The sequence below is a fragment of the Odocoileus virginianus genome, chromosome 23 (assembly GCF_023699985.2).
Source record: "Odocoileus virginianus isolate 20LAN1187 ecotype Illinois chromosome 23, Ovbor_1.2, whole genome shotgun sequence".
Taxonomy (NCBI): Eukaryota; Metazoa; Chordata; class Mammalia; order Artiodactyla; family Cervidae; genus Odocoileus; species Odocoileus virginianus.
The window spans coordinates 166,270-192,544 of NC_069696.1; the positions used below are offsets into that span (position 1 = coordinate 166,270).

Genomic DNA, 26,275 nt, shown 5'->3' on the forward strand with positions numbered 1-26,275 from the left:
TCTCTTCAGCCCTTTACAGTCTATAACCAGCAACATCGAACAGAGAGTGTGGCACTGAATTGGCCTCATTCATTCCTCCATAGTGCAGCATCAGATACCCAGAGACCAGAGCAATCAAAGCTACTAAATCAAAGACAAGCAGATTCTAAGTGGAGAGCATGCAGACCAAGGACCCTTTCCCACTGCTCTTGGAAAGTAAGAAACCCTCTCACCCCAGACACCATCTGTAGGAGGAGAGACAAGAAGACACCTTCTTGAATAGATGAAAACCAGTCTCAGCAGGGAGCTTGAACTAAAGTTGACAAGATAATTATTAAATAAACCCAAGCTAACTTGGGGGACAAATTTTAAATGGGAGAGTCTGTGATTTTGAATTGGAGAGTTTGTGTTAACTTTGTGGAACTTTCAATCCATGCAAACACCCCGTGCTACTGCACAAGAGGAAATCAGTTATAAAAATAGCAAATATTACATTTATGCATATTTGAATTCTAGAGGACACATTTTTAAGCCCACTACAGAAAGAAAATGTGTATATCTTTCTTTGTTTTTAAAAGCACAGAGTTGTCATCTCTGTGAACTCTTTCTAATTCCTCCAGCTCAAAACTACTGCTGTGTGCCTTCAATCTGTAAAAATGAAAACTTTCTTATTGTCTCTAAAGAGGGGGCTTCTTGAGAGCAAGTATTGTGTCTTATTCTTCAATGTCTCTATAAGCTCAAGTAAAGACACATAGAGAGAGCTTAACAAACATTGGATAAGAAATGAACGCATGAACAAATGCTAAAAAATCACCCTGCAGTTAGTGATACTAAGTGGGGAAGGGAGGTGGAGGCAGGGGAGACACATACCTGACTAATCCCCCTGGGCACAGACTGAGGTGGAGTAAGGAGTCAGAGACACACCAGCCAAAGGAGCCAAATACAAAATGCCTTCAAATCCCACTCTGGGAGGGTCAGATCACGTTCAATCTCTGCACAAAGCTGTACCTCAGAAGCTTCTTCAAGGTGAGAAAAAACTGACAGCAATGCTCTCAAGAGTTCTACTGAAGGACGTGAATACGTGACGTGACGTGATGTGACGTGACGTGACGTGAATACGTGACGTGAATACGAGTAATACTCGTCAAATAGCTGTATTTCCAGTCCTCAGGGACTCATTCTGGGCAACGAAATGTGGGTGGTGTCACCTGTGTCACTTCTGAGTGGAGGCAGGAAAAGCCCGAGTGACTCTGTAGTCTCTCTCTTTTTCCTGTCACAGAAGCTGCCTGTTCCACAAGCACATACTAGAGCCTCACTGACCACAGACATCTGTAGGTTGTGATGAGTGTGTGTGTGTCTGTATATGAACGTATGTGTATGTATGCATTTCTGTGTGTGTGTGTGTATGTGTGTGTGTGTGTGACTGAGATTTGCGGGTCACTTTTTCCAGCGGCAGAACAGTCTCTCCTGATGGATACAAAGGAAAAAGAAGACTTGAAAAGAAGACACAATCTATCACATGAAGCAGAAACTTTCCTGGATCTCCCCATCCTTCTGTTTCTTCATCCCAAGCTGCTCCCTCAGGTCTCACCTTGTTTCATCTGTTGGACTTGGTTGTTTCTCCATCCCTATTTCTGACTGACCAACAACTAGATCTAAATCCCGTCTAACAGCACCCACCCCGGTGCATCTCCTGTTCCCTTTACATCACTCTACTGACAGTCAGGCTCAGTTTCCCAAATTTGTCTCTTAGCATTTTGACCTTCATCCTTAAACAGCTCTCCTTTCCTCTGAGTTAGCCAGTCCATCATCTTTGATCCTGTTTTACCTTTCACCAATCCTGTACTAATGAAAAGGCAGCATGTATTTTCTAAGCCCCCTCAGTTTTCTCTTGATTTCCTGAACAAACCTGATTCCTGGATTTACTGTTCCATAGTCAAGAAGTAAATTGGTTAAGAAATGATTTTGCTGAATATTTTTTTCCTCATCTCAAGAAAATGGCTGTTTCAAAACCTATATCCTTGTGAGCACAGCCCTGGGGCTCTCCTCACAGGACTTGGAAGGGGCTGGTGTAAGGAGAGGATGTGAGGTTGAAGCTTCATCAGCTTCATGATTAATCCACCTCTGTTCAGAGTTGATGTAATGACCAACTCCAGAACTATTGAGTTCTTGTAGGTGGTCATTCTTAAACCTCTTAAACCCAAGATTAATGTCAGTGGGATGGCCCTCGTAGTTCAAAGACTGAGTGGTTGCTCAAACTTGAACTCTATGAACTGATGCTTTATTGCACATGGAGATTTGGTGCAGCTGAGTCCAGCCTGCAGACTAGCCTAAGATCTCTGGAAACATGGGGAAATGTGTTCCTGTTTAACATCTAAAAGTCTGTGAACAGATTCTCTTTTCCTTATCATCAAATCTTTCCACATCTGGGTATGCTACCCAAGGCTCTTGAAGGCTGCAAGTATCTGCTAAGGCTCTTCCAGGGCCCAGGATCGGAGTGAGACTAAACCTGTGTGTAAGTTCTGTATTTCCACTCTCCATAATTTAATACATGTTCAGCTAATGTTTATTGAATGACTGAATGGTACTATGCTAGACATTTAAGAGAAATTATCTTAAATATAAAGAACTATTTTTGAGGACGTCATTTAGCTAATTGACATTTTTGTTTTAAAGGCAAATGTTTTCAGCAATTAACAGGGCAAAATTTGATTTTCAAAAAGAAGGCGTACTTCACCACCAGATACAGCACAACGAACTCTGCAAATCTCTGTCTCTAAGGATACACAAGACAAACCACAATGCACTCACATGTGGCTTCTTATTAAGTCTTAATCAGACCCAACAGAGGAGACAGGATATTGGGATGATTTATCATTTGGCAATTTTTCAATTAAAACCACATAGGAATATCACCAGAAGAAAATTTTCAATTAAAAAAGTACAGCTGCACCATCTGTATGATATAAGGAAGGAGATGAGGTGCAGAAAGAGTTCTTTGGCTTTTCATAACAAACAGACTAATTAGTCTTTTATTTTGTGAAAGGAGAGTCCTCTGGGGCTGATCTTGAAGGATGCTGTAGAGACCAAGACAATTCGACTGTTGTGTCCAACAGTTAGAACTGTGAACTGATGATTTTGGATAATGATGTGCTTTGATTTTTTTCTCTTTACTTTTTGTGAATCTACTGTAGGTTTTCACATTTTTGTTGCCACAATGGCTCACATAAAACATCTTATAGACACAAGAGTCTATATTACACTGATAACAAATTAATTTCAATCACATACAAAAGCTCTACCTTTTGATCTCCTCCTGTACTTTGTTTCTGATGTCAGAATTTGCCTTTCTTTATACTGTATATCACTAACAAAATATTTTTCTCTGTAGTTATTTTAATACTTCCCTTAGATTAGAGCTAACTGGTTGTTAGCACACTACCATATTCAGTATTAGAGAATTCTGTATTAGATTACATATTTACATTTACAAGTCTATTGTCTGTTTTCACTTCTTTCATATAATAATTACCATCCTTCATTTAGCTTGAAGAACTCCCCTCAGCAATCTTGTGAGACAAACCTGTGTTGGTGAACTCCCTCAACTGTTGTTTGTTTGGGAAAGTCTTTATCTCATCTTCATTTCTGAAAGACAACCTTCCTGAGAAAAGTATTCTTGGCTGGCAGGTTTACTTTCATCATTTTTAATATATCATCCCTTTCTCTCCTGGCTGGCCAGTTTTCTTCTGAGAAATCCACCGATATTCTTAAGGGAATGTCCTTTTTTGTGAGCATTTACTTTTCTCTTGATGCTTCTAAAATTCTCTCTTTGTCTTGATTATAAACAAAGTGTCTTGGAGACGATCATTTTGAATGAACTCTGAGGGGCGACTTATCAGCAGTGTTAGGTAGTTAGAATAGGAAAAAGCAGTCCAGAATGGCAGTGGCTAAAAGACAAGGAAGGGAAAAGCCCATGAAAATAGAACAAAGGAAGATCCGAGGACCAAAGTGAGCACCTCAGGTAGAACAAACAGCCCAGGGGGAGGAAAAAAAATAAATAAAAAGAGGAGCCAAGGGGCCGGGGTCTTTCTCTGGCTCTCTCTCTCTTGCTCTCTCTTCTTGCTTGCTCCCCCCCTCTCTCTCACTCTCTCTCTTCTCTTCATGTCTTTTGGGTCGTCATGCCCTCACACATCGAGGATGTATTTTCCTTTATTTTCTAAATAAAACTGAGCTGCAACACAGAGCTGTGACACCGATCTGTCTGAGAGCTGTGACACGGTCTGTCTGAGAGCTGTGACACGGATCTGTCTGAGAGCTGTGACACTGATCAGTCTGAGAGCTGTGACACTGATCTGTCTGAGAGCTGTGACACTGATCTGTCTGAGAGCTGTGACACGGTCTGTCTGAGAGCTGTGACACTGATCTGTCTGAGAGCTTAGACACTGATCTGTCTGAGAGCTGTGATACTATCTGTCTGAGAGCTGTGACATGGTCTGTCCGAGAGCTGTGACAATGATCTGTCTGAGAGCTGTGACACTGATCAGTCTGAGAGCTGTGACACTGATCTGTCTGAGAGCTGTGACACTGATCTGTCTGAGAGCTGTGACACGGTCTGTCTGAGAGCTGTGACACTGATCTGTCTGAGAGCTGTGATACTATCTGTCTGAGAGCTGTGACATGGTCTGTCCGAGAGCTGTGACAATGATCTGTCTGAGAGCTGTGACACTGATCTGAGAGCTGTGACACGGTCTGTCTGAGAGCTGTGACACTGATCTGTCTGAGAGCTGTGACACGGTCTGTCTGAGAGCTGTGACACTGATCTGTCTGAGAGCTGTGACACTGATCTGTCTGAGAGCTGTGACACGGTCTGTCTGAGAGCTGTGACACTGATCTGTCTGAGAGCTGTGATACTATCTGTCTGAGAGCTGTGACATGGTCTGTCCGAGAGCTGTGACAATGATCTGTCTGAGAGCTGTGACACTGATCTGAGAGCTGTGACACAGTCTGTCTGAGAGCTGTGACACTGATCTGAGAGCTGTGACACGGTCTGTCTGAGAGCTGTGACACTGATCTGTCTGAGAGCTGTGATACTATCTGTCTGAGAGCTGTGACATGATCTGTCTGAGAGCTGTGACATGGTCTGTCTGAGAGCTGTGACACGGTCTGTCTGAGAGCTGTGACACGGTCTGTCTGAGAGCTGTGACACTGATCTGTCTGAGAGCTGTGACATGGTCTGTCTGAGAGCTGTGACACTGATCAGTCTGAGAGTTGTGACACTGATCTGTCTGAGAGCTGTGACAGTTTGTCCAAGGGCTTTAACACTGGCACGCTGCTTCAAATTTTTGTTGTGAAAAAACAGAACCGAGGAAATTACACACTCCCCTGACAGCTACATGAATTTGGATGTCTAAATGTCATCAGATTTGAAACTTTTCTGGTATTATTTCTTTAAGTACAATCTCTGTCCTTTCTCCCTCTCTTCTACTTCTGGGATTCCAGTAATGTGCAGGTTGTTTCTGTGAATGTTATCCCATATTTCACACAGATTCTTTCACACCTTTTCATTCTTTTTTTCTCTTCTTTGTCCCCTGGCTAGGTAATTACAATTGTCTTTTCTTCTGCCTCAAATATTCTTCTGCTGTTGCTGATGCTCTCTGTAGCATTTTTTATTTTGTTGCATTTCATTCACTGTAATCTTAAGCAACAGAATTTCTATTTGGTCCCTACTCTTTTTCTGCCTATTGCACAGCTTGAAGGATCTCAGTTCCCTGATCAGAATAGAATTCATGCACATCAGTGAAAGCATCGAATCCTAATCACTAAACCATCAGCAAATTCCCTGTTTGCTTCCTTTTTTATGATTTTGGTCTCTGTACAAAAAAAAAAAAAAACAAAACTGAATTTATTCTGCAGAGCAATGCAAGAGTCTGTGCCCAACAACTACTGAGTCCATGCTCTATGTCCCACAAACTGTAAATAGGAGCAGGCACGATGCAACTACTGAAGTCTTTGTGCTTAGAGCCTGTGCTCTGAAACAAGAGAAGCCCCTGCATAGAGAAGCCTGCTGTCCACAAAGATAAGTAGTGCCTGCTTGCCACAACTAAAGAAAGCCCACATGCATCAACAAAAAACCAGTGAAACCAAAAATTAAAAACAATAATGATAATGATAATAAATAACTTTTTAATCTTATTTTGTTCACATATTCTTTTCCTGAATGCCATTATCTGCATTTTTTTGAGTTCCCTGCTTCTTGGTGGGTATTCTTTATTTCTTTCATCATGTGTCATTTATTTCATCACTTCCCAATGGTGAATAGCCATGTAAGCTGCCCTGGGAGAAGTCCTGGGCACCTTCCCATCCCCAAGCACAGCCTAGAACTATGAAGACTCCAAGCGTGACTGTAGGTCAGAGGCCTGGACACCACGCAGAGCCATCAGCCAGGAACTGGGTGGGTTCAACTCACAACCAGGCCATCACTCTCAGGTCTTATATTAGTTCAGCAACCTCTCCACATGTCCACAATGAAATTTGAGGGGGAGGGGTGGTGTTGTGAAATGTAATCTTTACTTGGCCACTCCTACATGACAGCTCTCTCTACCCTGAAGAATCACAGCAGGATCACATTTACATTTTCAGTAGTAACCAGATTAAAGCAATCTTGAAACAGTACATCTTCAGAGGAGCCCATCGGACTGAAATTCTTCCTTTAAGAAATATCAGACCCCTCCATCCACATCTTTGAAACGTAAATAGACAAACATACCTGATTTTCCCATCTATCCCTTCTTCTGGATCCCATCTGCCTAAGTCTCCACTTTCTTGCCCTCTTGTCCCACGTGGATGCAGGGTGTGGGTAAGCACCAATTTGCCATCCATCAACTCAGAGAGAGATATGAGCTGATATAATTTGCTCAGAAGGCTAGATAATTGAACAGACAAGAAATGGCAACGTTCTGAAGAAATAGTAGGCAGGGATGGAAAGAATGGATTCATAAGGGTTTGATAACAACTAGACATGGGAGAAGAGCAAGCAGGAATCTATATCTGCCTGAGGAATAAACAGATAAAGTAACCTTGGGAATGAGAGATGAAAAGGCAGAGGTAGTTTCCTAGAGTTAGAGTTTTAATTGACCCATGAACTCTTAAGCAGGATAAGGAAAACTGTATCCATTCTCTCCCACCAGCAAACTCCTACTTTGAAACTCACATCCAAGTCTGGTGCCCAAGAATAGGTTAAAAACAGGTGATGTGACATCTCAGAGAAGAACATACAGGATTGGGTTTTTACCATGAGTTTGTGAAATGAAAATATCTCCTGCCATATCAATAAACAAGAAATGTAACAACCATCAGCGATTTCTGGCCTCCAAACATGAATGAGGGATCCCAAGACTATGATCCAGGGGATGCTCCCACTCCCCATGGTGATTGCTGAGGAGCTGGGGAAATGCAAGAAGCAGCCATCTGCCACTCCTTGAGGTGAACAAGGAAACAGTGTTGGCCCCAGATAGCTAAGCTGCATATGAAAGGAATGAATTCAGTGAGACCAGAGGCTTGCATCTTCCCATACATAGCATGCTAAATTCCTTAACTTGATACCTGATTTTTTATGTTCAGACTTCCTGCTCCCTTTGTTGCAAACTTGTATACAGCCTGACTTCCCTTCCTGCCTCTTTGGAGCAATTTTCTCAGAACTACTGAGATGTTGTCTCCAGGGCTTAGAGTCCTAAGCATTCCCACCAAATAAAATAACTCTACCAGGTTCTGACTATATATTCTGGTCAACAATTCATCTTGCTAGGAAGGAGAGTGTGAATGTGGACCAAGTTTAGGTGCTTTTTATTAGTAAGAATGACCTGGAGTATCTGTGTTCCTGGGCTAAGTCATGGCCTCATTAGCCTTTGAAGGAGGTGAGAAAACAGGGCAGTGCACTCATCTTGTATTTCCTTTGAGGAAAATGGTGTTTGAGAGCCAATCCTCTAAAAACATTTGACATGGAACTTGGTAATAATTAATAAAGCAAAAAAAATTTTTACTTTATTCAGAATATTTCATTTTGAGCAATTTCCATATAACACAATCACAGATCAGCACTATTCTATTGAGATACAGGCAATTAGAATATCTGTGGCATAATCTTATATTTAATACAACATCATGGCAAAGTCACTGTGGATGTTCCCGGGGCACTTAGTTCAACATCATCGTACCCAGGGTCCCCAGTCTCCCCCTGGAGCAGCCAGGGGCTCTCTTCTCCTTCCCCAGGATCAGCTTCCTCTCTAGAGACATTTAGAGAAGAGCCTGAAAGAGGAAAGAGAGGTATGATTTAGAACAGAGACAAGGGGGCCAGACAGTGAGGAAGAAGCAAGTTAAGCAAGTGGTGTTGACAAAGCATCCCTGGGATCCAGGGGTGGGCAGGGAGGCTCAGACTATTTCATATCAGTTACAGTGAGGATGGATCCCAGCTGTCCTCTCAGATCCAGTCCATGTACTCTCTGGGGCCTCAGCTCATGTGGAAACCCTGCATCACAGGAGACCTGTGCTCACACAGGAGCTCTGGGAAGACCTGCCTCCAGGCAGTGAAGGGCTAGGTATTCAGCTGTGTCTGACTCTTAGCAACCCTATGAACTATAGCCCGCCAGGCTCCTCTATCCATAGGATTCTCCAGGCAAGAACACTGGTGAGGATAGCCATTCCCTTCTCCAGGAGATCTTCCTGATCCAGGGATCAAACCCAGGTCTCCTGCATTGCAGGCAGATTCCTTACCATCTGAGCCACCAGGGAAGCCCATCAAATGCATGCAATTACCCATGCATGAGATTCTCAAATGCATGAGAAACTGTACAGAGGCTGGACATTGAGCTCAAATTCACCCTTTCCAGGACAGAGACCAAAGATTACAGGGGATCAGCTAACTCCACTCACCTGTCTGAGACGTCATCCCATCTTCCTTCTTTGGGAGCACTTCCTCCTCACTCCCCTGAGAGGCAGGAGGAGCCCCAGGTACTGGTACCTCTTCAGCATCATCATAATCCTCACCAAGGGCATAGGTCTTCTGATCTGGGGCTTCTGAGGGCAGAGCAGGGGTCAGATGAAACCACACTAAGTGGGTTGGTCTGGGAAATACCTAAGATCCCTTCTGAACCAGCAGTTTCTGAGCTGCTAAATAGAGGCACCTGTCACTCCTTGTTTCAAAAGATTTTTTTCTCTAAGACCATGTTTCAATTTGATGTGTCCATAAACCAAAACATGACCTTACATATCTTAATATTTCCTGATTGAAAACATATATCTCAAAGCAACTCTCCCACCACTGAGCATTACTAAAGTATTTTGACAAACTGTGCTTTACAGATGTTATTTTTAAAGCCGGTGTGTGTCTCTTGTGATTCTGGACACAGAGAGCCCAGCCCCAATGTGAGACATCACAGAACAGCCAGAGAAGGAGAAGGACAGACCCTATCTGGACACAAGGGATCCCTCTGGTCCATCAAAGGAAGACTGTTCCCCTTACATCTCCTCTCTATGAGGAGGGAAACTCTCCTCCCCAACACTCAGCTGAATCAGGTCCACCTCTATTACCTGGAGCAGATCTGGAGTCATTGTTGTCCTCACCATCTGACAGGAAGCCTAAAGTGGAGAAAAACATCACACAACACACAGAATGACCCTCCCACACCCACGGGACCAATGTTAAAGCTGAGAAGGGATGGGACTGACTCTTGCAGTGTAGACAGAGGCTAGGGGCTCACGGGGCTGTGAGAGGCCATCCTGCCACTTTGGAGAGCCGCCTCTGTGAACCTGGGGAATGTGTCGGGTCTGCAGATGCTGAGAAAATGTGCACAGCCAGTGGGTGGTGACAACCAGAGGTCCCAGGAGGGCAGACAGAGACACCCACCTGGGCTGCCCAGAAGACCCTCCTTCTGAGTCACAAGGTAATCGAGCTCCTCATACACAGCTTCAGCAAGAGCATCTTCATAGCTGGATAAGGCTGAGAGATCCCCCAGCAGGTCAGAGATGCCACCCCAGACACACCAGTCCAACCGGCCCACTTTCATCTCCCCGATGCTCACACGGAGGCTGCCTGGACCTTGGCATCATCTCCCACCCCTTGGACCGTGTCAGCACCTTCTCCCCTCCTCTGACCTGAATCCACAGGTCAGCCCTTTCTGGTCTCCTAGGAGAGGCCATGACTTATGAGAGTTCACACCCCAGTCCTAAGAACCTCTGTCTACTCAGCCCTTAGAGCTCAGCATGGAGCACATGGAGTCTGCAACTCAGAGCAGAGACCTGGCCCAGGCTCCCCTCCTCACACCTGCCCCATCTCCTGCCTGCACACATGCTCCCTGGTCCCCAGTTCCCCTTGCAGCCCACCTCTGCGCTCTGCTCTCCATCTGAGCACCTGAGTCACCAGGATGATGAGGACCAGGAAGAGAAGGGCCCCCAGGATGAGGCAGAGGACCCCAGGCAGGGAGAAGATGCCAGGGAGAGGACTTGAGGCTGGTCTGGTCCCTAAAGAGAACAAGGCAACAGGGTGTGGAGAAGGTCCTGGGCACAGAGAAACCCCCTGTGCCAGCATTTACAGGGGCTCCAGACGATGGCGTTCAGCCTCAGACACAAGTGCACTGACAGTGACCTGGCTCCCCCAGGTCTCATCTTGAGATGAGTCAACTCCACTCCGGCCAGTGTGGCCCCGAGGCAGAGCCAGGGATTGTCAGGGAGCTGCCTGCCGGGACAGCCTCTGAGGACCCGGCTCATCTCTTCTCCTTGGGCTTCAGGAGACAGAGCGTCAAACAGTCCTGGGACCCGCACCTCACTGATGAGGAGCAACACTCAGGGCAGGTGGGAGAACCTTAGATTCTGCAACACAGGAACCCATCTCCCTAGTATCCCAGTCGTGAGAAAAATGTGGCCCCAGCAACCAAGGCAGAGGAGTTCCCCAACATGTCGCCCTGGGCTCCTCCCCACCAGCCAGGGCTCCTCAGGCTCTTTCCTCTCCTGAGCTGTCAGAGGGCCCACAGAACAGGCCCCCAGACCTGAGTATTCTCTCCTGCCCGTGGGTGTTCACAGTACCTGCTGCAGTCGGGGGCACTGTTTTCCTTACACCTAAAGAGAAAAACAGCAGTGTGAGGAAAGGGAATTGGCCAGGATGCAGGGCAAAGCCATTTTTCTCTCCTGAGCCTGAACTCACCCCCCAGTCTCCACAACATCAGTGTCCAGTCCTCCCAGCTCCCCCGGCGGACCCGCGCCCCTCACTCACCAGGGCGGACTCGCGCCCCTCACTCACCAGGGCGGACCCTCGCCCCTCACTCACCAGGGCGGACCCGCGCCCCTCACTCACCAGAGCACCTCACCCCGCGCCCCTCACTCACCAGGGCGGACCCGCGCCCCTCACTCACCAGAGCACATCACCCCGAGCCCCTCACTCACCAGGGCGGACCCGCGCCCCTCACTCACCAGAGCACCTCACCCCGGCGTCCTCCTCGTGCTTGCAGTCGCTCTGCCCCCAGGGCCCCGCGGCACAGTCCCACAGGGAGGACTCCCGGCCCCCGCACCGCACCTCGTCCAGCCAGATGCTCCCGTTTCCAGGGCCAAACGCCGCGGCCCGCACGGCTTCCAGGGCCGGGCCACAGCCCAGCTGCTGACACACCACCTCGGCCTCTGCCAGGCTCCAGGAGTCATCGCACACGGTGCCCCAGGAGCCGCTGTGCCAGACCTCCACCCGCCCTGAGCACTCGCGGTCTCCTCCCCTGAGCCGGAGCTTCTCTCTGTCTGAAAAGGCAGCAGCCCCTCCTGTGACTCCCCTGGTGGGAGGAAGGAGCCCCTGCGGCCCTGGGGAGGGGGCGGGCTGACGTACCTGTGCAGGGGGCAGCAGCTGGACAGCTCTTGGGTCTTCTTCCTGCAAACAACAGGGAAACAGTGGATCAGGAACAGCTGGGCGTGGTCTTGTCCCCAAAAAAGATTATCTAAGGTCTGACTCAGTGCAAAGCACACATGAAAACACAGGCTTACTATCTCCTGGGCTGAAACTCACTGCATCTGATCACCAGCTGAAATTACTTTAAATATTTACTTGTTTATCAGTCTTCACATTCCCACAGCAAATATAAACACAGACATCTACAAATGTACACACACACACCCCTCTGAATGAAAGTTCCATTAGAAGAAGGACCTTGTATATCTTATATATGCCATGTTTCTGCTGTTAGGACAGTGCCTGCACATTGTAGGCACTCATTCACCAAATATCTACAGAAAACCTTTGCTAAATACCTAGATAGGGGCTTGATAAATATTTATTGAACGAATGAATAGATGAATAAAATTCAGTAAAATAAAACTTTAAATTCACACTAATCAGTGAAATAGTAAACCAAATACAAATGAATGGAAATAGTCTATGATAATAGCTCATATTAAAATAATCAGCCCAGAAGAACAGAGTTAATTTATATTCAAAATCTCACATATGTAATTTTAATGGAAAATTATTAGATAGATTATAAGCTACTCTAACCTACTATTCAGGGTAACAAGTGGGCAAGTAAAGACTACTGTTGTAAAAGGAAACTCTTTTTAAATTTATTTTAATTGGAAGATAATTGATCTACAATGCAGTGTTGGTTATGTGTGTGTGTGTTAGTTACTCAGTCGTGTCTGACTGTTTGTGACCTATGGAACGCAGCCCACCAGGCTACACTGTCCATAGGATTTTCCAGGCGAGAATACTGGAGTAGATTGCTATTCCTTTCTCCGCTGGATCTCCCCTACCCAGGAATCGAACTCAGGTCTCCTGCACTGCAGGCAGTTTCTTTGCTGTCTGAGCCACCAGAAAAGCCCATAGTATTGGTTAGGAATCTCTTAAAAAGGAAATATACAGGAAAGACTTAGTAGAATTCTAAGAAGATATATGTACACACGTATGTACATAGAGTAAGGCAAAAATTTTGCAATAGAGTAAAAAGTACACCTACTGAGAAAAATTTGTATTGAGAAGATGCAGAAATAACAAACAAAAGACTAAAAAGTATATATAAAAGAATTGAAGCTGAGAGAAATCAATACAAATTCAAAGCAACACAAAAAACCAGAAGGGTAAATAGTACCTGTCATAAAGTATCAAAATTTGTATATTCTTTCCAGATCATCCTATCAAACCTCCTACCCACTCTTGGCAGAGAACCTCTGAGAAAATGATGGTGGGACCTTTGTGAGGGTGTTGCTCATTTTCATGGTCAAAGACTTTACCACCTCTCAATTCTCAGTGTTTAATTGTAGGAAAAAATATCATCAATAAAAGGTCTAATAGTTTAATGCCTCTTTGGCTTTCAAATGGAAAAGACAAAGAGATGAAAAAGAGAGGCAAGGAAGGGAGTGAGCTTCTGCTTTTGAAGTATCTGTCCCCACATTCTCTTAGCTATGGGTTTCAGGGAACATCCAGCAATATTCAGGCAACATTCAAGGTGTACCTGAATAGGGTGTGTGTGTTTGACTATATGGAGGGGGAGGGAAGGAGAGAGAGAAACAGAGAGATGTGTTGAAGGAAGTAAGGTGCTATGGTTTGACTATTTGTTGCCCTCCCCAACACTTATTTACTTCATTCAACATTTATTTTCAAAATCCCAATTCCCAATGTAACAGTATTTAGTGGTGGAGCCTTCTCAAACTCTTCCAAAAACAGAAGAAAGAAACACTTCCAAACTCATTTTATGAGGCCAACATTATTCTGATACCAAAATGAGATAAGGACAGCACAAGAAAAGAAAATTACGGGCTAATACTCTGATAAATATAGGTGCAAGAATCCTCAACAAAATACTAGAAAACTGAATTTGACAGCACACTAAAAGAATCATACACCATAATCAAGTGATGTTTGTTCCAAGGATACAAGGATAGTTCAACATTCACAAACTAATCAATGTGATACACGAAATAAGCAAATTGAAGGTAAAAATCCTATTTTTATATTTGTTCAGTTGCTAGGTTGTGTCTGACTCTTTGCAACCCCATGGACTGCAGCATGCCAGGTTCCTCTGTCCTTCACTATCTCCCAAAGTTTGCTCAAATTCATGTCCACTGAATTGGTGATGCTATCTAACTATCTCATCCTCTGTGGCCCCGCTTCTCCTTTTGCCTTCAGTCTTTCTCAGCATCAGGGTATTTTCCAACAAGTCAGCTCTTCTCATCAGGTGGCCGAAGTATTGGAGCTTCAGCTTCAGCATCAGTCCTTCCAATGAATATTCCAAGTTGATTTCCTTTAGGATAGACTGGTTGGATCTCCTTGCTGCCCAAGAGACTCTCAATTCAATTGTGGCATCCAAGCACAACTCAAAAGTATCAACTCTTGGGCACTCAGCTCCTTTATAATCAAACTCTCATATCCATACATGACTAGTGAAATAAACATCACTTTGACTATATGGGCCTTTGTCTGCAAAGTGATGTCTCTGCTTTTTAATACTCTGTCTAGGTGTGTCATAGCTTTCCTTCCAAGGAGCAAGCCTCTTTTAATCTCACGGCTGCGGTCACCATTGGCAGTGACTTTGGAGCCCAAGAAAAGAAAATCTGTTTCCACTTTCTCCCTTTTTATTTGCCATGAAGTGATGGGGCCAGATGCCATGATCTTAATTTTTAGAATGTTGAGTGTTGAGCTTTAAACCAGCTTTTTCACTCTCCTCTTTCACCCTCGAGAAGAAGCTCTTTAGTTCCTCTTCTCTTTCTGCCAATAAAGTGGTATCATCTGCATATCTGAGGTTGTTGATATCTCTCACAGCAATCTTGATTTCAGCTTGTGATTCATTCAGCCTGGCAGTTCCCATGATGTACTCTACATATAAGTTAAGTAAACAGGGTGACAATATACAGCCTTGACGAATTCCTTTCCCAGTTTTGAACCAGTCGGTTGTTTATGTCCAGTTCCAACTGTTGCTTCTTGACCTGCATACAGGTTTCTCAGGAGGCAGGTAAGGTGCTCTGGTATACTCCTCTCTTTAAGAATTTTCCACAGTTCATTGTGATCCACATAGTCAAGGGTTTCAGCTAGTCAATGAAGCAGACGTTTTCCTGAAATTCTCTGGCTTACTCTATGATTCAGCAAATGTTGGCAATTTGATCTCTGGTTTCTCTGCCTTTTCTAAACCCAGCTTGTACATCTTGGAAGTTCTCAATTCACTTACTGCTGAAGCCTAGCTTGAAAGACTTTGAGCATAACCTTTCTAGCATGTGAAATGAACACAATTGTGCAATAGTTTGAACATTCATTGGCATTGCCTTTCTTCAGGATTGGAATGAAAACTGACCTCCTCCAGTCCTGTGGCCACTGCTGAATTTTCCAAATTTGCTGATATATTGACTGCAGCGTTTTAACAACATTACTTTTTAGTATTTTATAGCAATATATACAAGAGCCAAACAAGGTAAGTCTTCACTGATGGATGAATGGATAAAGAAAATGCAATATAGACATATATCCACCCACAAAAAAGAAGAAAATTTTGCCAGTTTCAACAAGGATGGACCTTCAGGGCATTATGCTAAGTGAAACAAATCAGACAGAGAAAGAAAAATACCATAAAATATCATTTATATGTGTAATCTTAAAACAAAAAGCAAGTTCAGAGATGCTGAGTCATTGGTGGCTGCCAGAGATGGGGGACTTGGTGTGGGCAAATGTAGTCAAAAGGTATAAACTTGAGTTATAAAATTAATAGGTGAAGAGATATAACATACAGCATGGTGACTATAGTGAATACCATACTGTCTATTTGAAAGATGATGAGAAAATACATCTTAAACATCCTCATCATATAAGAAAAATATTTAACTATATATATGGTTATGGATATAACTAGACTTACTGTGGTGATCATTTATCAATATACACAAATATATAAGCATTATGTTGTACACAGCAAGCAATATAATGTTATGTCAATTATATCAATTAAAAACTTTTAGTAAAGCAAGTTTGGAACATGTGGATTAAATTAGCTCCATCCAAACTTCATTTTATAAACTCAACTTAAATGCATCACTTAGATTTTAAAAGACCAAATCTCACTAATAACACCCTACAGGGTTGGGACAGACACAGAAGCAGACATGAGTCACCTGCACATGAGATGTAGGCTTCCTCCTTTGGAGAGCATGAACTGTATTTCCATGGGCCAGAAGGACACTGCCAGAAAGAGGTATCAGTTTTCCGACATTGGATTAAATCTACCCACTGGGGTCTAGAACCTTCCCTGAGACCAACAGAAGTGTTGAGACTTCCACTGTCCCCACAGCCAAGCTGTCTGCAGATGATGGACACGGTGATGTCGTCCATGGGGCTGCGGCAGACACTGCCCCAGGTCCCGTTGTAGAAAACTTCCAGCCACCCAGCACACTGCTGGTCCTCGCTCACCATCCTGAGGGCCAGGAACTCTAAGATCGAAATGGAAAAGACAGGACACAGTGAGCACTGCACTCAGTGCTCCAGGTTTTCCTCTCTCCCCAAATTTGTGAACACACATCTGTGACCCAGCTGAGGAAGCAAATCCATTAGATAACCAGAGTGTAACCTGTCTCCTTTTTATCTGACTTTGTACATCTGTGTCTGTCTTTCTAAATATTTCTACCACCATGATGTAGTGTACATGAACTGGGAGGAAGACCAGCCTGGACACCTGCAGGGAGAGGGAGCTGACTCCTGCTTCCTGACAAAACATCTAAAAGAGTGTATAAAGGGATGTGATGTGGACAATGTGGAGGCAGATAGAAAATGGACCTGTGACTGTTTCCTTATCTGGCAAAGGGGACTTTACAGATGTGATTCAGGTAAGGACCTTGAGATTAACCTGAAATATGGTGGATTAACCAATGAGCACAGTCTAATCACATTCTTAGACTCACTATCCTTTACAATGGAATACTTTTCTTCATTCTGGCTAGAGGGAGATGTGAATATGTATAACGGTTAGAGAGGTGGAGCATTGCTGGCCTGATGATGAACAGAAGGGGGTTATGAACAAAGGCAGGCAGGCAGTTTTTAGAAGCTTGAAAAGACAAGAAACAGATTCCTTCCCAGAGACTAGAATTGATCTGACCCTACTGAAACCTTGAACCCGTCCAGTGAGATTCCTGCTGGTCATCTAAGCTACAGAAGTGTAAGGAAACAAATGTGTTGTTTTAAACCATTAACTATGCGGTAATTTGTTACAAAACAAAAAAACTAGCACCTTGGCTTTAAGACTTCTCTACCATATGTACCAGAAGAGTGAGCCCTGATTTCAAGGAAAACTGAGAAAACCTTCTGCCAGGAAACACTACTGAGAAGAAAGGACCAGAATTTCAGCTGCTGCAGGAGGAAGTGAAAGCACCTCGTCTTCATGTCTGCTGGAAACACAGCCTCCATGGGGGGAAGCCTCCTTCTCAGGTCCTTTCAGCATCTCTCCCTCAGGGTTCAGACTCCCGTCCTCCAGGGCCCCACCCTTCCCCTAGCCTGTGGACAGTGTTGAGTGCTGACCTGAGCAGATGACCCCCGCGTCCTCCTTGTGTCTGCAGTAGTGCCGCCCCCAGCCCCGGGAAGGGCACCTCCACACGTGGGACTCATTTCCTGTGCAGTTCAGGTCGTCCAGCCAGATGGGCCCTGATCCTGCCCCAAAGTGAGCAGACCCCGTGGCATTGAGGGCTTCTCCACAGCCCAGCTGCCTGCACACCACGTGGGCATCGTCCAGGTCCCAGCCGTCATCACAGATGGTGCCCCAGGAGCCCTGGTCCAGGATCTCCACTCTCCCGGCGCAGGGACCGCCCCCGTCCACCAGGCGGAGCTGTCTGCTGTCTGAGGAGAGAGAAATGGGACAATGGGGCGTTGACCTGGGGGATGAGAAGGGTCTTCTGTCCTGTGGGACCCTCACCTGAGCAGTAGGGGGCGCTCTCCTCTGAGGCTGCAGACCCTGCTGGTTCAGACACGGAGTCATTGCACTGGGGCAGCACCTGGGTCTGGTTTCCTAAAGAAACAGCAATGATTAGAGGGTTGGTTGAAGATCAGGAAACTCAGTTAAGCTAAATAATTTTTAGGAGAGGAGGGGAGTTTGGGGGGAAATGGATACATGTATATGTATGGCTGAGTCCCTGGCTATTCACCTGAAACTATAACAACATTGTTAATCAGCTAAACCCAATACAAAGTAAAAAGTTCAAAAAAAAAAAAAAAACAATAATAATAATGACCTAGTGATGGAGCTGAGATGAAAGCTGTAACATACCAGTAAAGTTACCATAATCTTAGTGTTCCCTTTCTCTATGAACAGCCCTGGTCCTGACAATACCATGATTCCTGTTTTAAGCCAAGCTTTGCCCTAAGAATGATTTCAATAAGTTGCTCTATCCTTAATCTACCCCTAAATAGAAGAAGCAAAACAAAATCCTTTCTGAAGGATTTGTACAATTTTTTATCTACAGTGTTTGTGATTTTAAAAACACTTATATATAAGAGATCTCATGGAAAACAAGAGGGAAAAGAAACATTAAAAAAATTTCCCAGGGTATTTGGCTCTTAGAGTTACCTGACAGAGAATTTATTTTATTTATTTTTATTAATTTTTATTTGAGCATAATTGCTTTACAGTCTTGTGGTAGCTTCTGCTGTACAGCAAATTTAATAAGTTATATATACATGTATGGGTTTCCTAGGTGACTCGGTGGTAAAAAATCTGCCTGCCAAATAGGAGACTGGGCTTCCATCCCTGGTTGGGAAGACCCTCTGGGGAAAGAAATAGCAACCCACTCCAGTATTCTTACCTGGGAAATCCTATGGACAAAGGAGTGTGGCAGGCTACAGTCCATGGGGTCACAAAAGAGTCAGAAGCAACTCAGCGACCAAAAAACAACAACAACACGTATATATATCTCCCCTCTTTCTTGGATTTACTTCCTACTTAGGTCACCACAGAGCACTGAGTAGAGTTCCCTGTGCTATACAATAGGTTATTATTTATCTATTGTATGTGCTCAGTTCAGTTGCTCAGTCCTGTCCAACTCTTTGCGACCCCATGAACCACAGCAGGCCAGGCCTCCCTGTCCATCACCAACTCCCAGAGTCCACCCAAACCCATGCCCATCGAGTCGATGATGCCATCCAACCATCTCATCCTCTGTCGTCCCCTCCTCCTCCTGCTCTCAATCTTTCCCAGCATCAGGGTCTTTTCCAATGAGTCACCTCTTCGCATCAGGTGGCCAAAGTATTGGCATTTCAGCTTCAACATCAGTCTTTCCAATGAACATCCAGGACTGATCTCCTTTAGGATGGGCTGGTTGGATCTCCTTGCAGTCCAAGGAACTCTCAAGAGTCTTCTCCAACCCTCACAGTTCAAAAGCATCAATTCTTCAGTGCTCAGCTTTCTTTATAGTCCAACTCTCACATCCATACATGACCACTGGAAAAACCATAGCCTTGACTAGAAGGACATTTGTTGGCAAAGTTTATCTGTGCGTGTATGCCAAGTCACTTCAATCATGTCTGACTCTGTGACACTATGGATTGTAGCCCATCAGGCTCCATGTCTACGGGATTCTCCAGGCAACATCTATTTTATACTTAGTATCAATACTGCAGGGCTTCTGAGTCTGATGGCTCAGGCAGTAATGAATCTGCCTGCAATGTGAGAGACCTGGGTTTGATCCTTGGGTTGGGAAGATCCCCTGGAGGAGGGTATGGCAACCCACTCCACAATTCTTTCCTGGAGAATCCCCATGGACAGAGGAGCCTGGCAGGCTACAGTCCATGGGGTTGCAAAGAGTTGGTTATGACTCACCAGCTAAGTGCACAGCACAGTACATCAATAGTATATATATGTCAATCTCAATGTCCCAGTTTATCCCACTCTTCATTTCCCCTCTTAGTATCCTTATGATGTTCTCTATTTTGCAGTAAGTTCATCTCTACCATTTTTCTAGATTTCATATATAAGTGATGTTACAGTATTTGTTTTTCTTCTTCTGATTTACTTCATTCTACATAACAATCCTATTTCAAATCCTAAAAGATGATGCTCTGAAACTGCTGCACTCAATATGCCAGCAAATTTGGAAAACTCAGCAGTGGCCACAGAACTGGAAAAGGTCAGTTTTCATTCCAATCCCAAAGAAGGACAATGCCAAAGAATGCTTAAACTACTATACAACTGCACTCATCTCACACACTAGCAAAGTAATGCTCAAAATTCTCCAAGCCAGGCTTCAACAACATGTGAACCATGAATTCCCAGATGTTCAAGCTGGTTTTAGAAAAGGCAGAGGAACAAGAGATCAAATTGCCAACATCCACTGGATCATCAAAAGAGCAAGAGAGTTCCAGAAAAAAACATCTATTTCTGCTTTGTTGGCTATGCCAAAGACTTTGACTGTGTGCATTACAATAAACTGGAAAATTCTAAAAGAGATGGGAATACCAGACCACCTGACCTGCCTCTTGAGAAATCTGTGTGCAGGTCAGGAAGCAACAGTTAGAACTGGACATGGAACAACAGCCTGGTTCCAAACAGGAAAAGGAGTACGTCAAGGCTGTATATTTTCACCCTGCTTATCTAACTTATATGCAGAGTACATCATGAGAAGTGCCAGGATGGATGCAGCACAAGCTGGAACCAAGAGTGCTGGGAGAAATATCAGTAACCTCAGATATGCAGATGACACCACCCTTATGGAAGAAAGTGAAAAAGAACTAAAGAGCCGCTTGATGAAAGTGAAAGAGGAGAGTGAGAAAGTTGGCTTAAAGCTCAACACTCAGAAAACAAAGATCATGGCATCCGGTCCCATCATTTCATGGCAAAGAGATGGGGAAACAGTGGAAACAGTGGCTGACTTTAATTTTTTGAACCCCAAAATCACTGTAGATGTTGACTGCAGCCATGAAATTAAAAGAAGGCTTACTCCTTGGAAGAAAAGTTATGAACAACCTAGATAGCATATTAAAAAGCAGAGACATTACTTTGCCAACAAAGGTCTATCTAGTCAAGGCTGTGGTTTTTCCAGTGGTCATGTATGGATATGAGAGTTGGACTATAAAGAAAACTGAGCATCAAAGAATTGATGCTTTTGAACTGTGGGGGTTGGAGAAGACTCTTGAGAGTCCCTTGGACTGCAAGGAGATCCAACCAGTCCATCCTAAAGGAGATCAGTCCTGAATGTTCATTGGAAGGACTGATGCTAAAGCTGAAGCTCCAGTACTTTGGCCACCTGATGTGAAGAACTGACTCATTGGAAAAGACCCTGATGCTGGGAAAGATTGAGAGCAGGAAGAGAAGGCGACAACAGAGGATGAGATTGCTGGATGGCATCACCAACTCAGTGGACATGAGTAATCTCCAGGAGTTGGTGATGGACAGGGAGGCCTCTTGTGCTGCAGTCAATGGGATCACAAAGAGTCGGACACGACCGAGTGACTGAACTGAACTGAACCGAGCATAACAATCTCTAGGTCTATCCATGTCTCTGCAAATGACACAACTTTATTCTTTTATGACTGAGTAATATTCCATTTTATATATGTACAACATCTTCTCTATCCATTCCTCCTGTGAGGGACATTTAGGTTGCTTCCGTGTCCTGGCTGTTGTAAATAGTGCTGCAGTGAACATCAGGATGAATGTGTCTTTTTGAATGATGATTTTCTCCAGGTATGTGCCCAGGAGTGGGACTGCTGAGTCATACGATAGTTTTATTTTTAGTTTTTTGAGGAACCTCCATACTGTTCTCCATTGTAATTGTGCCAATTTACACACGCATATGTAGGAGGAGTCCCTTTTCTGCACATTCTCTCCAGCATTTATTGTTTGTAGATTTTTTAATGATAGACATTCTGAATGGTGTGAAATAATACCTGACTGCAGTTTTGCATCTCTCTGAAACTCCAGTACTTTGGCCATCTCATGCTATGAGTTGACTCATTGGAAAAGACCCTGATGCTGGGAGGGATTGGGGGCAGGAGGAGAAGGGGACGACAGAGGATGAGATGGCTGGATGGCATCGCCAACTCGATGGGCATGAGTTTGAGTAAACTCCGGGAGTTGGTGATGTACAGGGGGGTCTGGTGTGCTGCAGTTTATGGGGTCGCAAAGAGTCAGACATGACTGAGCGACTGAACTGAATATTTAGTGATGTTGAACATCTTTTCATGTATTTATTAGCCATCTGTATGTCTGGAGAAATGTCTGCTTAGGTCTTTTTCCCATTTTTTAATTGGGTTTTTTGGTTTGTTGATATTGAGTTGTTTGTGCATTTTCAAGATTAGTCGCTTGTTAGTTGCTTCATTTTAGTGGCAAATATTTTCTCCCATTCTGACAGTTGTCTTTTTGTTCTGTTCATGATTTCCTTTGCTATGCAAAAGCTTTTAAGTTTAACTGGGTCCTCTTTGTTTATTTTTGTTTTTATTTTCTTTACTCTAGAAAGTTGGTCAAAAAAGATCTTGTTGCAATTTATGTCAAAGAATCTTCTGCCTATGTTTTCCTCTAAGAGTTTTATAGTCTGACAGAGTATTTAAATAGCCATGATTAAAGTCCTCCAAGAATTAATTAACAAGATGTGTGTCTTGGCAGAGAAATGATAACAAAAGCAAATGAAAATTCAACAGCTGAAAAAGTTGACAGCTGAAATTAAGAACTAGAGAATGAGTCTATCAGCACATTAGATCAATATAAAGTAGAAATAGTAAAATGGAGATGAGAGGAGAAGTGTTCCTCTATATAGAAAAGCTGATCACATGGTAAGTGCCTGGTTAACAATACTGTATAACAAAGTTTCCCCCCACACTTAGCAGTTGAAGAATTTTTTTTTTTAATTTTAATCATGATGTTCTGGTCAGTAATTTGGGAAAGACTCAACTTGGCAATTTTATCTTTGGAATTTCTCATGTGGTTGCACTTAGATTTTATCTGGGGCTGATATCTCTAAAGGTTTGATTGAACTGTGATTATGTAAGGAAAGTCCCTGAAGTATTTTTTTGTTGTTGGGGAAGGGGAGAGATAAAGGAGCATCCTGTCTGCAACTTAATCCAGAAAGATTTTACATGCTCAGGGGGAAAATGGGGCAGGAGAGAAACAAAGGAGGAGAAACAGGGAAAGCTAGAGCAAGACAGAGAAAGAGAGAGAAAACTAGAGTGGGTGGGGGGAGGAAAGAAAGAAAGAAGGATTAAAGCAAAATACTAACCTAACATTTGGGGAATCCAGATAAAGTTCAGAGACAATTCATTCCTAGAAAACCTTCACTAAAGGAAATACTAGTAACATCAAACCCATAAAATGCCTAGGAGAAAACCTAGGTAAAGATGTGCAAAACATCTGAGAGAAATTCAAGACCTAACTGAATGAAAGGATATATTTTGCCAATGAATTGGGAAACTCAGTGTTGTCAAAATAAATCATTCTCAAATTTATATACAGATTAAAGCTAACCTCAATAAAATTCCCTGATGCTTTTGTGTGTGTGAAACATGACAAGATGATTCAAAATTTATGTTGTTGTTCAGTCACTCAGTCACATCTGACTCTTTGCAACCCCATGGACTGCAGCATGCCAGGCTTCCCTGTCCATCACCAACTCCCAGAGGTTACCCAAACTCGTGTCCATTGAGTCAGTGATGCCATCCAACCATCTCATCTTCTGTTGTCCCCTTCTCCTCCTGCCTTCAGTCTTTCCCAGCATCAGGGTCTTTTCTAGTGAGTCAGCTCTTCACATCAGGTGGCAAAATATTGGAGCTCAGCTCAAAAATGTATACAAAATACAAAAACCAAGAATGACCAAGGCAGTTAGCAAGAACAACAACAACATAACTTCTTTAAATTAAAGTTACCCAGATTTACTATGTGTGCTCACTCAGTCATTTCCGATTCTTTGTGACCCAGTGGACTATAGCCTGCCAAGCTCCTCTCTCCATGGGGACTCTTCAGGCAAGAATACTGGAGTCGGTTGCCATACCCTTTTCCAGGGGATCTTCCCAACCCAGGGATCAAACCCAGGTCTCCCGCCTTACAGACAGATTCTTTACCATCTGAGCCACCAGGGAAGGTTCAAGATTTACTATGAAGTTACAGTAATTAAGAAAACATGGGGGGAAAAAAGAAAACATGGGACAGGTGCAAGGATAGACAAATGACACAGTGGAACAGAATGGAGAGTCTAAAAGAAGTACTCAGACATATGTGCCCTTTCATTCATCACAAAGGTGGCACTGCAGTAGGGAATAGTCTTTCCAGAAAAAGATTTTTAGTCAACTGGATGCCCAAATGAAAGCATGACACTTGACCCTTATCCTACACAGTTATCAATCCTAGAAGCAGTGTATAATTATATGCAAAAGAAAAGTAATTACACTTCTGTGAGATACTCTCAGAGAACATTTTTGTGATTTTAGAGTAGACAAAGTTCTTTTTAGAAGGATATAAGGAGCTCTGTGGACTGCAACAATGGACTGGTTCAAACTGAGACAGAAGTACATCCAGGTTGTATACCGTCACTCTGCTCATTTAACTTCTATGCAGAGTACGTCACGCGAAATGACGGGATGGATACAGCACAAGCTGGAGTCAAGATTGCTGGGAGAAATATCAATAACCTCAGATATGCAGATGACACCACCCTTATGGTAGAAAGCGAAGAGGAATTAAAGAGCCTCTTGATGAAAGTGAAAGAGGTGAGTGAAAATGTTGGCTTAAAACTCAACATTCAGAAAATGAAGATCATGGCATCTGGTCCCATCACTTCATGGCAAATAGATGGGGAAACAATGAAAACAGTGACAGATTTTATTTTCTTGGACTCCAAAATCACTGCAAATGGTGAGTGCAGCCATGAAATTAAAAGATGCTTGCTTCTTGGAAGAAAAGCTATGACAAACCTAGATAGCATATTAAAAAGCAGAGATGTTACTTTGCCAACAAAGGTCCAACAAAGCTATAGTTTTTCCAGTAGTTATATATGGATGTGAGAGTTGGACCATAAAGAAAGTTGAGCGCTGAAGAATTGATGCTTGTGAACTGTGGTGTTGGAGAAGACTCTTGAGAGTCCCTTGAACTTCAAGGATATTAAACCAGTCAATCCTAAAGGAAATCAGTCCTGAATATTCATTGGAAGGTCTGATGCTGAAATTGAAGCTCTAATACTTTGGCCACATGATGGGAAGAACTGACTCATTGGAAAAGACCCTGATGCTGAAAAATATTGAAGGCAGAAGGAGAAGGAGATGACAGAAGATGAGATGATTGGGTGGTATCCCCAACTCAATGGATATGAGCTTGAGCAAGCTGCGGGAGATAATGAAGGACAGGGAAGCCTGATGTGCTGCAGTCCATGGGGTGGCAAAGAGTCAGACATGACTGAGCAATTGAACTGAACTGACTGACTGAAGGAGCACTACATGTACAGTAAAAAAGGTGATAAGTCAAACTTAAGATTAGTAACTTGGCTCACTGAAGTACAGCATACCATTAAGAAAATAAAAATATAAGACAGAATCAAACACACAAAAAACATGATAAATATTTGTTCCAAAAGTCATCATCATGGTAATTTGCACCATTGTATTTGTAATAGTCAAAACCTGGTGACAAACTCAAATCTCTGCCATTAGTTGAATGGATCAACGCATGGTCACGTGATCATTCAAAGGAATACTCTATCATAATAAAAATGAATACAATGTTGCCATAAACAACATCATGAGTGAATTTCAAACACAGTTTGAAATCAAAGAAATTAGACATGAAAGAAAACATTCTGTATGGTTATACATAAAGTTCAAAAACTGACAGATTATTCTATGGCAGTACAAGTCTTAGGTAAGCAATCTTCCCTGGAGAGGAGGAGGACACAGCTGTTGGGAGGCAATAGTGATTCTGTGATGCTGTGAATGTTCTCTTTGTAGATCTGGGTTGGGGAACATGACCTAGGTATACACTTACTGTTTGTACTTTGTTCTCTATTATTATCCTTAAATATAATAATGTTTCATAAAAATATTATTCATCTAAGCATTTCTTTCCCTGACATAGCACTTCTTAGCATTTCTTAGCACTTCTTTCCCTTGAAAAAAATGAGTGAACAATGAGAAGGTTATGGAGCAGGACCTACGAAGCCTTCTCAGGACAGACCACCCTCATGTCCTCCACTTGCTTCTGTCTGTAGAAAATCCTTAGCCAAAGAATCAATTTAATCACAGAAATGAAAAAATTTCGGAAACAAAGGAAAACCGTCGAATAGGATAAAATAATAATAGTTTAACCCTAAACAAAGTCAAGCATTTTTAGTTCCT

At 43.4% G+C, this 26,275-nt stretch overlaps 1 protein-coding gene across 1 annotated transcript in view; it reads right to left on the reverse strand.

Annotated features, from left to right (window-relative positions):
• Positions 1–7,983: 7,983 nt before the first annotated feature.
• LOC110126270 (antigen WC1.1-like) overlaps positions 7,984–26,275 on the reverse strand; it is a 64,508-nt gene continuing 46,216 nt past the window's right edge. The window contains 10 exon segments of the mRNA XM_070453075.1: positions 7,984–8,283; positions 8,908–9,051; positions 9,565–9,612; positions 9,881–9,973; positions 11,056–11,088; positions 11,440–11,754; positions 11,840–11,881; positions 16,099–16,413; positions 17,495–17,809; positions 17,886–17,978. Coding sequence (XP_070309176.1) covers positions 8,138–8,283; positions 8,908–9,051; positions 9,565–9,612; positions 9,881–9,973; positions 11,056–11,088; positions 11,440–11,754; positions 11,840–11,881; positions 16,099–16,413; positions 17,495–17,809; positions 17,886–17,978 — 1,544 coding nt within the window. The 3' untranslated portion in view covers positions 7,984–8,137.